Source organism: Empidonax traillii, unplaced genomic scaffold, assembly GCF_003031625.1.
Source record: "Empidonax traillii isolate 1590-97213 ecotype Southwest subspecies unplaced genomic scaffold, ASM303162v1 scaffold1223:size154416, whole genome shotgun sequence".
Lineage (NCBI taxonomy): Eukaryota > Metazoa > Chordata > Aves > Passeriformes > Tyrannidae > Empidonax > Empidonax traillii.
This window is the reverse complement of record NW_020956416.1, coordinates 66,558-80,038: the sequence shown is the minus strand read 5'-3', so window position 1 is coordinate 80,038 and position 13,481 is coordinate 66,558. Positions and strand designations below refer to the sequence as shown.

The window sequence follows — 13,481 nt, the reverse complement described above, 5'->3', positions numbered from 1 at the left end:
TGATCTTTAAAGACTTCAGCAACGCAAAGGTTCTGATGAAATCAGGGAAGGTTTCCTCCTCCCTCCTGCAGGAGCTGCACACTCTCCAGTCATGGAGAGTTATGGAAAACAAGAGGAAAAGAAAGAGTCAGCCCTGGTTTGGTTCTGCTTGGCCAGACTCTAATTAATTAAACACTAATAAATATAAAATAACTCAGAGAAAAATATTAATTGAGTTCTTCCTGGGCAGTAGACCCTTTTTTGATTAGTTTTTCCTGTCACTTATCTGCCAGACTCATTTCTTTCTTTGACTGTCATTTCCAGCACTCAACAGAAATATCAGCAATTCCAGCAGTTGGCTGGAAACATCACAACTTAAATCCCCTTTCCTCTCTTTTACAAAGGAGATTGTTCAAAATTGCTGTCCTTTATAGCCGCGAGGCCGAGGGAGCTGAGAACCCCAAAGGGTTTCCCGCTGAGGCTCTGGCATTAAACAGCAAACCAACTTTTTGGAGTGTCTGTGCAGGGCCAGGGGTTGGACTGGATGGTCCTCGAGGGTCCCTTCCCACTCAGGTTATTCCATGATTCTGTTAGTTCTTTCTCTTCTCAATGATCACATTTGGACTCAGTTTGGACTCAGTTTGGGTTCAGTTTGGACTCAGTTTGGACTCAGTCTGGGTTCAGCTTCGACTCAGTTTGGGTTCAGTTTGGACTCAGTTTGGGTTCAGTTTGGACTCAGTCTGGGTTCAGTTTGGGTTCAGCTTGGACTCAGTTTGGGTTCAGCTTGGACTCAGTTTGGGTTCAGTTTTGGTTCAGTTTGGACTCAGTTTGGACTCAGTTTGGGTTCAGTTTGGGTTCAGTTTGGACTCAGTTTGGACTCAGTTTGGGTTCAGTTTGGGTTCAGTTTGGACTCAGTTTGGGTTCAGTTTGGACTCAGTTTGGGTTCAGTTTGGACTTGGCTCCTTCGCGGTTTGGGTCCCACCAGATTCCTGTGTCGCCCTTTAACAGATCTTTGGTTCATCACTGGGTATTTCCCGTGTGTGTGTGTGTGCTCTGACCGTGTTCTCTCTCCCCCTCTCTCTCCTCCCCCCTGTCCCTGGTGCCCCCCAGCCGTGCCCAGGACCAGTGCCACGCAGTGCAGCTCGGTGCCGGAGCCGCGGCACGGCCGCCGCCTGGGCAGCGACTTCGCGGTGGGGGCCGTGGTGAGGTTCGAGTGCAGCCCCGGCTACGCCTTGCACGGCTCCCCCACCATCGAGTGCCTCACCATGCCCGGGGCCCTGGCACAGTGGAACGTGTCCGTGCCCACCTGTGTGGGTAGGTGACCTCAGGGGCAGAACGGTTCGCCCCTTTTTGAGGGGTGGGGGGGTTTTGGGGTCATCCCGGGAAAGGCCAGGAGTTGGGCTTTGTGGGAATACCAGCTCAGGGTATTCCATGATTCCACTAAAAAAACAAACCCCAACATCCACAGCGAAACAAAGCACTGATGGAACAGGAAAAAAACCTTTTTCATACCTGTGACAGCCTGCCCAGAGAGTTGTGGTTGCCCCATCCCTGGAATTGTCCAAGGCCAGGTTGGATGGGGCTTGGAGCAGCCTGGGCTAGGGAAAGGTGAGGAACTAGGAACTGAGATTGGCCTTAAGGTCCCCCCCAACCCAACCCATTCTGGGATTCTCTGTTAACAAAAAAGCCCAGCCTGTCTCTGAGCAAGAACAGTTGAACCTCAGATTCCAGGGAATGGAGTTTTTGATCCAACCATTGTTGTGAGATCTGGGACAGCTCCTAAAATTAATCAGATCTGTCTGAAAGCCACTTCCTCCTCTTCTGGAGGAGAGCAGTTCCTGAAGGACCAGTCTCCTGGCTGATGTGTTCCCCTGTGCACTGCCCTGTCAGAGGTTACGTGAGAGATCTACTGAGAAAGGATTATTTATATAAATATTATCCTTAAATCATGAGCCAGTTCTTGCTTTTCTGTCCGTGGGTGGGTGTTTGAAAGGTGTTTTCAGCATAAAGCCAGTGGCTTCCACTGTCCAACAGTGATTTCCTCGTTCCAGTGCCGTGTGGTGGGAATTTGACGGAGCGCAAGGGAACCATCCTGTCCCCTGGGTTCCCTGAGCCCTACCTGAACAGCCTCAACTGTGTGTGGAAGATAACAGTCCCTGAAGGAGCAGGGATACAGGTACAGTGTCAGACAGGGTCTGAGACACTGGAGGCACCTGAGGAAGGTGATGGTCTCAGAGCTGGACCCACCACAGAACCTGCCCCCTCCCCTGGTCCCTGCTTTTGTTTATTAGATACTAATTTAAGCATCAGTTTACCCTCGTTTTGTACAACAATTAAAGGTTAAACAACTGTAAATCAGGGGAGGAGGTGAAATTAAAGCTTTCTTGGTAGCAGGACTCACTTGCAGGATTTTTATGTAATCAGGGTACGAGCTGGCACTTCTGCCATGAATTATTCATCCCCATAGCAAACCTTCCTGAGTGAATTAATTTATATACATGGCAGTAAATAGATGCAGATCCCTTGTGAATCCACATGTCAGACTAGAATTAGGACCTTAAAAATGTTTATTCCGTTAAGTTGGGGGGGTGGGGGGGAGGGGAAGAGGAGAATAAATAATTTAGGAAATGTAAGAGCAAACAAAATGCTCATTCTCAATCCACTCTCAATAATGGAAATCACAATAGGGGTGTAATGAGGCAGGAAGGGAGGGATTGGCTTGGTCAGTGTGAGCAGTGATGGCTCTGTGGGGGTCATTGCAATTCCTGCCAGATGAACTCCACTTACTTTCTGGTAAAAAACACTTCGGAGGAACTTTAGAGCCTGTTCTATTGTTGAGAGGAAATCAAGGAGGAAAAAGGTTAAAGTGGCCGAAAAAATGGGGTTTGACTTTTTTTTTTTTTCCTTGTCATTTTATTTTAAATGGCTGTGTTGCATTTGATGTCTAGAGGGGCAGAGGCAAGTGGAGTTTTGGGGTGGATGGAATAAGACTGGGGGGGGGGGGAGAAGGGAGGTTTTTCCATGGGAAAAAAAACATGGAATAAGACTGTGGGGAAAAAAGGGAGGGGGTTCACAGGATCACGTCCATGTGTTTGTGGGCACATGTGTGGAGCTGAGGTTTGAGGGCACTGAGCTGCTCTCCCTGCTCTGGCCAGGGAGTGTGTCCTACTGAGCTCTGTGCTGCCAGGATTGAGGTGAATTCCAGTCAGAGGCAATAGGATTGGTAGGAATTCTTCATCCAAAGAGATCTAAAAAGAGTTGAGGCTCTGCAGAAGAGGGAAATCTCGCCCACGTTACCAAAGTTCCAGCAGTCTCCTTGTCTGCAGCCAAGTTGTACGAGTCATTTATGCTCCTGATTTGTCTTTTTTAGGTTTTTGGCCCCACAGTTTAATTTGAGGTGCCCAGTGTTTGAAAATTTCATCAGGAGCTTACAGACTGAAGCCGATTTCTCCCAAATTTCTCTCTCAGCTTTGCTGCCTCACTCCCTCAGCCAGTTCACCCAACTCAATTTACGGCACAGCTCGTGTTCTTAGTGGGACACTGAACGCTTTGAACCCCCTGGTATTTAGGAATAAAGACAAAATCCATTTTAATGGTAATCGTGGCAGACAAATCCGCGCAATTACATGGAGCTCTTTGCTCGGGGATGAGCTGCTTTGCGGTGTAAATGCAGATTTCTCAGCTCTCGCCGTGTTGCTCGTTTGAGGATTGCGTTGATGTTCTCACTAATGGAGTCAAGTGACTTCCCAAAGCCTCCAAACCTTATGGGCCGTGGCAGGGAAAGGTGAGATTCGAAAATGCAGCTCGAGTGATTCAACTGAAAGCCGAGAAACGAGGCGAAGGCAGGAGCTTGATTGGACTCTTGAAAAAAAAATCCTGTTGTTTAATGCGGGGGGTTTTTTTTTGTTTTATTTTAGCTGGTGGTTGCTTTCATTTGAAAGAGTTGAAAGTCTTCGGGGATTTCTCAAAGCAGAGTGGAGGAAAAAAGGTTGGGATTCTCAGCAGCTGTAAATGAGCTGTGCAGTTGCAGGAGCTCTCTCTTTGTAGGAGCAGCAGAAAACAGCATTCCTGACACAGAGTCTGGAGTTGGAGGGAAAATAGTTGGATAAGCCCAGATTAGGCAGGAGGTCTCCAAGTTTTGCCTGAGCACTAGCACAGATAAATAAGGGTGTGTGGTAACTCGATTGGTGACCCTTTAACTGAGATTAATTTAATTTATTACCCTTAGTACAGGAGTTGTCCCGTTATTTTATATTCTTTTTTTCCCCCCTTTTCTTTCTCTGCAGATCCAGGTGATCAGTTTTGTTACTGAGCAGAACTGGGACTCCCTGGAAGTGTTTGATGGAGGGGATAACACGGCCACCATGCTGGGGAGTTTCTCTGGTACGTGCTCAGCATCCCCCTCGGTGCAGCCCAGCACAAAACTAAGCTCCTGCTTAAGTGCTTCAGAAACTCAAGCTCAGAGTTAAACCTGTGCCCAAAGGGAAGCAGGAGCTCTGTTAACAGGGAATTTGAACACTGTGCTCCTGGGGGAAACACCCACAGGGAGCCTCAAACACACAACCAGTGGGTTTTGTGTCACAGCCTAGAATTGGGGGGGACCTCACCTGGCTGATGGGTCCCAAAAATGCATGAGGGGCTACAAAACAACTGTATTTTTTGCTTGTCAGTGGGGAACTGTGGCTTTTGGCGGAGCCAGAGCTTTGTGAAGCTTTCAAATGCAGAAGTGGCCCCAGTTCTTGCTGGTTTAAGGACCAAGTGTGCTCCGGGTGCTTTGGGGTGGGGAGGAGAACGACCAGCAGAGTCTGGGATAGAACTGCCCTGGCCTGGTGCTGCAGGGGATGAGGCAGGAGAAGGAATGTGGACTTTCCAGGGACCTGTGCTCCTCCCACACTGTTCCTCATCCCCCTGATCCCTTCTTGATGCTTTTTGTCTGTCAGTGGTGAGACTTCACAGGCCGAAATTCGTGAGCTGACGTTGAAAGGGCCATTGCAGAGGGGCCCTGGGTATTTCTCACTTGGCCTCATTAGAACCTGATCAAAACCAAGGGAGCTTGTTAAGTTAAAGGACTTTCTGTTCTCAGCCTCTCCTGCAGCAAGTCTCCGAGGACATGGAGGAGGAGAAAGATCCTCTTCAGTGTCTTTGTGCACCTCTTGTTTTCCCAGGGACTACAGTGCCTGCGCTGCTGAACAGCACTTCAAACCAGCTCTATCTGCATTTCTACTCGGATATCAGTGTCTCTGCTGCCGGCTTCCACCTGGAATACAAAAGTAGGAGCAGTTCAGCCTTGATCTCCCCGTTCCTCTGAGTGCTGGGGAGATGGTTACGGAGCTGCTGCCGCCTCCAAGTGGGAGCTGCTCGCTGGGGAAGGGGCTGCTGGGGCTCCCTGCTCTGGAGCTGCAGAGAGGGGGGGGTGTTAAACAGAGAACAGGTGCAGCAGAGGAGATGTGGGGGTCACGGGCTGACCCTCGTGGTGCTGCTGGTGCTCTTGGTATAGCCCTGTTTGTGCCTGTGTTGCAGCACAGGAGGGGATGTGGAGGCAGAAGCGTTAAAAATTCATGGAGAGCTGGTCTGTCCGACACAGGGCTGTGATCTTTGCTTGGGAGGTGCCTGAGATGCCAGGGACTGGGAGGGCCTGCCTGCTCTTTGCATTCAGTGTTGGCCACTGCTGGAAACAACATGCAGGGCCAGACACGTCCTCTTTCAAAAATCCTGGGTGGAAGGGCCCTCAGAGGTCATCCCTTGGAACCTCCCATGGAGAGCAGGGTCAGAGAGGAGACAAAACTAAATAACTTGGCTTTGCACATCTTTCTGCAGCCTGTGCTTGGACAGACTGCAGGGATGGAGCTGCACAGACACTCTGCAGAGCAGCAGCAGCGCTTTGCCTCCAGCAGGCAGGTTTTTGGGAATACAGCCCCAAAAACACGGTTTTTGTACTCCCAATCTTCCCCGGGGCAATGCAGGCAGAGCTGGCTCTTGCTGGACACTGTGTCTGGTAATTGGTTCTGAGCACAGATCTTGTCTCTGAAGCCAGCCAATGTTCTGTTGGTTTGTGGGGCTTTTTTTTGTTGTTTTGTTCTTGGTTTTGTTGTTGTTTTTTCTTCCTAAAGCAACAAATAGTTTTGAAAGCTCATTTCGTTTTGTAAAGCATCCACAGGAATCCTGCCCAGAGATGGCTGCCCCATCCCTGGAAGTGTTTACAGCCAGGTTGGAGCAGCCTGGGCCAGTGGAAGGTGTTCCTGCCTGTGGCAGGGGGTGGAACTGGATGAGCTTTAAGGTCCCTTCCAACCCAACCCAGTCTGTGATGCTGTGAAATGTCCCAGCTGAGCCTGTGCTTTCCAGGCCAGCAAGTACTGACCCTTCCAGCATTTACAGAGTGAAACCTTGTTGATTATTGAACCCAGCAAGATTACAGCAACCAACAAGACTGGGGACTGCTTGCTGCACAAATGGATGTCGGGTTAGACATTCCCTCGCTGCGACTCTGCTCCCTCTCCATCTCCGTTCCAATCAATAAGCTCTTTGAGCAGCGAATTCCCCCACTGCAGCAATCCTGGGCAGGTTTTTCCATCAGGCTGGGGATTATCAGGCTCGCTTGTTTCCCTTTGCCGAGGAAATTAATAGGTGTTGATTTTCGGGGCAGCTGGAAATAATGTGCTTTTTTCTTGCTTTGCTCGCGCCACTGGAATCTCAGAGCCCCAGGCCCCAAGTTTTGTCTCTGTTCCTGAGAGCTGCTGCAGGGAAGTTTGGAGAGATGAGCTAAAACACCAGAGTTTTCCTCCCCTTTCTCCCTCACTGGGCTGCTGGAGCAAAGCTCTTATCTCTACATGCTCCAGAGCCAGAGCAGAGCAAGAACAATTTAGGACCGAGCGGAACTCGGTGCCCACTGATCTGAAGGGGAAGTTATTTAAAGCCATTTTTCTCTCCTGCCTCTCTGAAGGTCAAGCAGTACATCCATGTGCGGGGAGGGAACACATGTTTCCTTGCTGGGAAGCGTGACTGGGGTTTCAGGAGGGGACTCAGCCTCTCCTCTCTCCTCTCTCTTTTATTTCCCCTCTGCTGGGGCTCTGTGGGGTTGCAGCAGAGCATCAGCCCTTGCAGTGATGCAGAAGGTTATCTTGTAGTGGCAGCTGCCAGCACGGAGAGCGAGGGAGGTGCTGGAAGCGGGTGTGAGGTGCCTCCAGGCTTCATTTTATCTCCCTTTGGTGTTTCAGAGGGAAGGGGAGATGAGGGAAGGAGAGACGTGTAAAGGAGAGACGTGTAAAGGAGAGCTCGTCACCCGACGTCGGGGGCTGTTAATTGGGTTTGCAGCAGGGTATTCCCAGCTGTGAATGTAGCTGGGATGGAAGTGGGATTGAATGAAATCTTGAAGGCTGTTCTGCAGGCACCGGCAAGGACCTGCCTGTGTCTCCTGGTAAATTCAGGCTGTGATGGGAAACAGGAGGGGAAGGGTCGGAGATTGGAACCGTGAGGCTTCTCCCCAGAAAGGGGCAAATTGCAACACGTTCAGGATGGGTTTGGCCACCAATCACAAAGAGATTGGTGACACATTTGTGCATGGCAAGAAATGTGTGTCCTGGTGCGTGAATACCTGTGGATCCTGGGCGTGCCCTGTGATGTGGGAATGCTGCCCAGCCTGGGCTGTCCATGGAGTATCCAAAGGCCGGTGGTGGTGGGTGGTAAACAGGGGGAATGGGGTGAGATGAAGAAGTGCATTCCCATCCCTCCTGCCTCCAGCACAGATGCTCCCAGGAGCACTCACCCCTCTTGCCTCCACAGCCGTGGGTCTGTCCAGCTGCCCGGAGCCCCCCGTGCCCGGGAACGGCCTGAAGATCGGGGAGCGCTACTTGGTGAACGACGTCGTGTCCTTCCAGTGTGAGCCGGGCTACGCCCTGCAGGTACGGACAGTGCCCGGCCAGAGGGTGCCAGCAACCCCCTGGAATACTGGGAGGTCCAACTCTTGTGTCTTGTTCTCCTCCCCTGCAGGGTCACTCCCACATTTCCTGCATGCCGGGCACCGTCCGCCGCTGGAATTACCCTCCGCCGCTCTGCATCGGTAGGGCTCGTGTTCTCTCTGCCCGGCAGATATTTATAGCACTTCCCTTAAAAAAAAAATATTATAAAAAAATACAAGTTAAAGGGCCGATTTGGAGAAATTCAGGTTTGTTCTGGAAGTGAGTGTGGAAAAAATCCTCGTTTGTTGCCAGGGAAATTGCAACCCAGAATTTCCCCCCCGGGGGGGCCGCCCAGGGTGCTTTATTCTGAATGTTTGAAATGTGGCTGTAGCAGATGATGTGAAAGAACAAAACACGAAACTGCTCAAAAGGGGAAAACCTAAAATTTCTTTGTGCTGGAAGCAGGTCAGTTTTCACGGGTGGAGGGGGGGTTTTTTTGCCATCTGAAGACTGTGGTCTGTTTTTAATGAAATGCATCTTGATACCACTAAAGCAGCTTCTTTCACCGGTGCCTGTTATCTCCCAGTATCCCAACTGCACCCTTGGGTGCCTTGTTCCCAGTCTGGAGTCCAGCAGGTGCCGTGTGACCATTTGTGACCACATTTGGTCACTTGTCAAGGTGGGTGTGACGCTGCTGAGTGTTCAGACCTGAAGAGGAAAGGACTGGGCAGTCCCTTCCCACCATGGAACAAGTGATCCCGAGGAGGAGAGGGACAGAGGTGCAGGGAACTTGCTGGAGCTTTTTTGATTATTTTCAATCTTTTGCTTTTAGCAAATCTAGATGTTTAATATTCATGCTGCACATTTTGCAGCTCTGAGAGAGACATTTATGCATTTAATAGCTTTAGTTAACAGTTATTTCAGGCTCCTGCTGTTCTAGCTTACATCATTTTGCTTTAAAGTAATTATAAGAGCTAACAGTTCTTTTATCTGATGATCTGCAGGCCAGGAATAAATAGAGAGACATTTACAGGAGAATGACTGAGCTAAAGGACCCACACCCCTGGGAGCTGCTCTGAAAGAAATCAGAAGCCCTTCGGCTCAGCTCTAGAGCTGGGAGATCCCAGCATGGAGGAGGATCCCAATATTCCCAGCTGGCTGAGAAACAACAACTTTTCTTCTTTTAACCAGCACCAGTCACTCAGTTCAGCAGGATTTTGCCTGCTGGGGCTGTGCCTGTGAGGCACTGTCAGGGCGTGAACACCAGTTGGGTTTTGGGGGTCTGTGTGTCAGCCAGGACCACGAGCAGGGGTGCAAACACCCACCCAGCCTGTCTGTTCACATCCCTCAGCTGCCTCCCACTCTGCTGGAAAAGGTCACCCAGCTCCAGAGAGGCATAAACAACGCCTGCAGCCGAGTGTGGGCCATCAGGAGCACCCATCATCTCCTCTGGGATGTCACAGCACCCCGTGCTGACCAGCCTGGGGCTCTTTGCCCTGTGATGGATCTAAGCCCTGCCCAGAGCCCTGGCTGTGGCCGTGCCCCTGCTCAGAGCACAACCCTCTTCCCCCGGCCAAGCGTGCTGATTTTCTCCTGGTCTACTTCACCCAGATGCTCGGCTTCTAAATAATTCAGAAGCAGTTCTATTAAAGAGCCATTAGGAGGAAAAAGAAAGAGAAACCTTCTGGGAGAAACCTTGTTAGTAGCAAGTACAACACGTAATGAGAGACTGGACAAAGATCCTGTCCCCTGCTGTCAGAACGTGTTAGGGGAACATCCACCTGGGTGGATCCAGCTGGATGGTGTTGCTGTAACCAGGCAGAGGTCACCCAGATAAGCATGAGAAGGTGCTATCCGTGCTTAAATTGCATGTGATGCCTTTTGCAAACATATTTTTGGGCTGTCATCTCTGGATCTCTTCTTGGGAGGGGATTGACTGCAGTCGGTGTGCAAACACCCTGTTCTATATTTGTCGGTAATTGCCCAGAGATTGGCAGGTGGAGCAGGGAACAAGGAAAAGAAGTGGCTGTAACTGCAGTCAAAATAGGATCACTCTGTTTCTCCACAGTAATTTTTCAGTTGGTTAAAAATTCAAGCAAGTGCCGGTGCATGACATGCACTGATACAATGTCTGGGGACGGAGCAGAGCGTCCGGCTCCTCTCTTGCTGCTCGGATCTGGCCCTCCCTCTGTGGTTGCCAAAACTGGATCTCTGGGCCCAGGCTTTAATCTCCAGAGGGCAGGAGAAAGGCACCTCCATTACTGATGTGCCTGGCCACCTCTGTGTTGGTTCCATAGCAGGGTTTTCCTTTTTCTCTTCCCAGCGTTTGATTTCTTCATTTCCCACGCAGCTGGCCATGACCATCCTCCAGAGAGACCTGTAAGGGATCCTGACCATTAACCCTGTTGGTTTTACAGCCCAGTGTGGAGGAACAGCAGAAGAGATGGAAGGAGTGCTCCTGAGCCCAGGCTTCCCAGGAAATTATCCCAGCAACTTGGACTGCACGTGGAGAATACTGCTGCCAGTGGGGTTTGGTGAGACAGCTGGGTTTGGTTTGCTGCTATCCCAGAAGAGGTGGTGGGAAGATCATAGAGTCGTGGAATGGTTTGGGTTGGGAGGATTTTAAAGCCCTTCCAGTCTCATCCCCTTTGCCCTGGGCAGGGACACCTTCCACTATCCGAGGTTGCTCCAGCCTGGCCTTGGACACTCCCAGGGGTGGGGCAGCCACAGCTTCTCTGAGCAAACCTGTGCCAGGGCCTGCCCACCCTCCCAGGGAAGGATTTCTTCCTAATCTCTAATCCAAACCTGCTCTCTGTCTCCAGGTGCTCACATCCAGTTCCTGAACTTCTCCACTGAGCCCAACCACGACTTTGTGGAGATCCGGAACGGGCCCTACGACACCAGCTCGGTCATCGGGCGGTTCAGCGGCGCCGAAATCCCCGGCTCCCTCCTGTCCACGTCCCACGAGACCACCGTGTACTTCCACAGCGACCACTCCCAGAACAAGCCAGGCTTCAAGCTGGAGTATCAAGGTGAGGAGGGCCCGTGTGGGGCAGCAGTGGGGCAGTCCTGTCCCCCCGGGCGCCGCAGGGAGGGTGGGTGGTCACGGCTGATGAACCGTTTTCCCTTGGTTTTTCCCAGCCTACGAGCTGCAGGAGTGCCCCGACCCGGAGCCTTTTGCCAACGGGGTGGTGAGAGGGGCCGGGTACAACGTTGGCCAGTCCATCTCCTTCGAGTGCCTCCCTGGCTACCACCTGATCGGCCACCCCGTCCTGACCTGCCAGCACGGCACCAACAGGAACTGGGACCACCCCCTGCCCAGGTGTGAAGGTACGGCTTGGGGGGCACCTGGGGGCACCCACCTGGGTGTTCCTGGGCCCTGGAAGGGCTTCAGCTCTGTGCTGGCACCCCTGGGGCCAGTGGCCCGAGCTCCGTGGGATTTACTTCAGAAGGTTTGCAGACGAGCCTTTGAGAAGTTCAGTCCTGCTTGTTGAAGATTTCCCTCCACCTTTCCCAGGAGCACTGACCTTTCTCCCAGCCTCCTGCAGCCCTCGGTCTGAGAGGTGATATTTTCCCTCTTTTAAGTCCTTGAACCCCAGAGAAACACAGAGCATAAAGAACCAAATCCTCAGCTGCTCTTTGCCTGAGCCCAGCAGTGTCAGTGGGAGCCTGTCCTGTGCCCAGGGGGTGCAGGGAGCAGGATTGTGCCCTCACCTACCTCGGGCATCAGCTCTGCCAGCTGCAGCCATGCCTGTTACTGTGTTTTTAAGCAGTTTGCTGGCTCTGCAGCACTTTGAGAGCAGAGGGGTGAGGCTGAGGGACGTTTTGGCCCATTTGCTGCTGCTCTCCGTGCACATCTGCTGGGCTGTTCCTGCTGGTAAAGGCAGTGCAGAACTTGCCTTTTCTGGCTTTTTCCTGAAATGGTCCATTTTTGCACTTAGCAGCAGGCAGGGAGAACGTGCTGCCTTAGGCAAAGCACCTCACCTTTCCCTGGCAGGTCAGTGCTGAGAGGTCTTTTAATTAAGAGAGAAGCTCTAATTCCGAAATAAAGGCTCAGAGGTTGCCAGCAGCGCTCCAGGGAGGGTTTGCAGCGATCAGCAGCCTTCCTGCTGCTCTGCAGGGCAGGGGGGAACTCGGCCCCTAAGGCTTCCTGGGTGTTTGTGTGAGCAGTGAGCGTGTGGAGTTGGGTAAATGCACGTGCAGTGGGGAGAGCAGGGCCAGGCAGGGATGTCTGGAGCTGCTCCTGCACAGAGAGCAGTGGCTGTTGCTGTGTGGGAGAGCCTGAGCCTGCGTTCAGAAGTTGTGTGGGGAGGGAGAATGATGGAAGGTGAAGGGTGGAGACCTTCAAAGGCCACCAAGTCCAACCATCAACCCCCAGCACCACGCTCACCACTAAACCACCTCCTCCTCAGGTGCCACAGCCACGTGTTCTGTGAGCACCTGCAAGGGTGGTGACTCCACCAGTGCCCTGGGCAGCCAGGGTGGGGTTAAGGCAGCTCCTTGGCCTCAGGGCAGGTGACACTGAGCTGTGCCAGTGCCTGCAGTGGCTGCAGGAGGCCAGGGACACCTGCAGGTGCTGCCAGCATTTCCATTTCCACGCCAGGGCGGTGCAGAGGCTGATGCTTGCAGGTGAGCCATGCAGTCCTGTGTGCCTGCAGCAGGAGGTCACCCTCCTGTCACTCCAGGGCCCTGCCCAGGCTGTCTCTAATTGCCTCTCTTTAGTCTGCAAGCCCATTTGGAGTTGGGAGGCTCCTCGTGCAGTGGAGCTGTCGTGGTGATTAATGGGTTGGATGCTGCTGCCACACAAATCCTCGTTTCCCCCCTGCTCTGCTCCATGCAGAGCCAGCTGCTGGCCCAGCCCCTGCTGCAGGAACAAGGCCATGGATCTGCCCACTGGTGGGATCCCAGCAGGAGCTCTGTTTTCCATGCACGGGTGCAGACAGCTGGTGGAGCCCAGAGACTCCTAGCAGGGCGCTGAGAGGGAGTTTATTCGCACACCTGGCTGCCACATCTGGACAAAACGCCCTGGCAGGCTCCTCTCAGCTCTGAAGCACTTCATAAATTCATCCTAATGGGATTAAGTTAAAAATGTTTGACGTGCTTGTGACAGGTGGAGATTGTTTGAGGCAAGCCAGGCCAAGATCTGGAACCTCCTGTACCCAAAACTGACATCTTCTTATGATAAAAATGAAAGAAAAATGGCAAAGAGAGGCCCTTTAGGAGTTATGTTTGGGGGGTTACTTCTTCATCAGGGTTTGTGCTTCTCTCTGATTTCCTGCAGTGCCTTGTGGGGGGAATGTCACCACCCAGAATGGGACAGTTTACTCTCCTGGCTTCCCCAACCAGTACCCCAATTCCCAGGACTGCACTTGGCTCCTCACGGTGCCCGTGGGATACGGAATCCACCTCAACTTCACCCTGCTGCAGACAGAGCCCTACAACGACTTCATCACTGTGTGGTGGGTGCAGCTGAGCTTTTGGGGGGGGCTCCTGGAGCCACTGCAGGGGCTCCATCTCGGAAAGATGCTCTTGGTTTTGGAGTGGCAGCACCTGGGAACTGGGATTTCTGATGGGGATGGGCTCAGCTCTGCTGCAATTGCTCAAGTG

The 13,481-nt window shown here is 52.2% G+C and overlaps 1 protein-coding gene across 4 annotated transcripts in view; it reads left to right on the top strand.

The window, feature by feature from the left end:
- CSMD2 (CUB and Sushi multiple domains 2) overlaps positions 1-13,481 on the top strand; it is a 123,663-nt gene that overhangs the window by 70,865 nt on the left and 39,317 nt on the right. For all 4 annotated transcript variants that reach the window (XM_027905951.1, XM_027905949.1, XM_027905948.1 and 1 more), the window contains 10 exons: positions 1,090-1,293; positions 2,031-2,155; positions 4,266-4,362; positions 5,145-5,249; positions 7,759-7,877; positions 7,966-8,035; positions 10,292-10,408; positions 10,697-10,906; positions 11,016-11,204; positions 13,156-13,333. In XM_027905951.1, the coding sequence (XP_027761752.1) occupies positions 1,090-1,293; positions 2,031-2,155; positions 4,266-4,362; positions 5,145-5,249; positions 7,759-7,877; positions 7,966-8,035; positions 10,292-10,408; positions 10,697-10,906; positions 11,016-11,204; positions 13,156-13,333 (1,414 nt within the window). The remainder of the gene's footprint in view (positions 1-1,089; positions 1,294-2,030; positions 2,156-4,265; positions 4,363-5,144; positions 5,250-7,758; positions 7,878-7,965; positions 8,036-10,291; positions 10,409-10,696; positions 10,907-11,015; positions 11,205-13,155; positions 13,334-13,481) is intronic.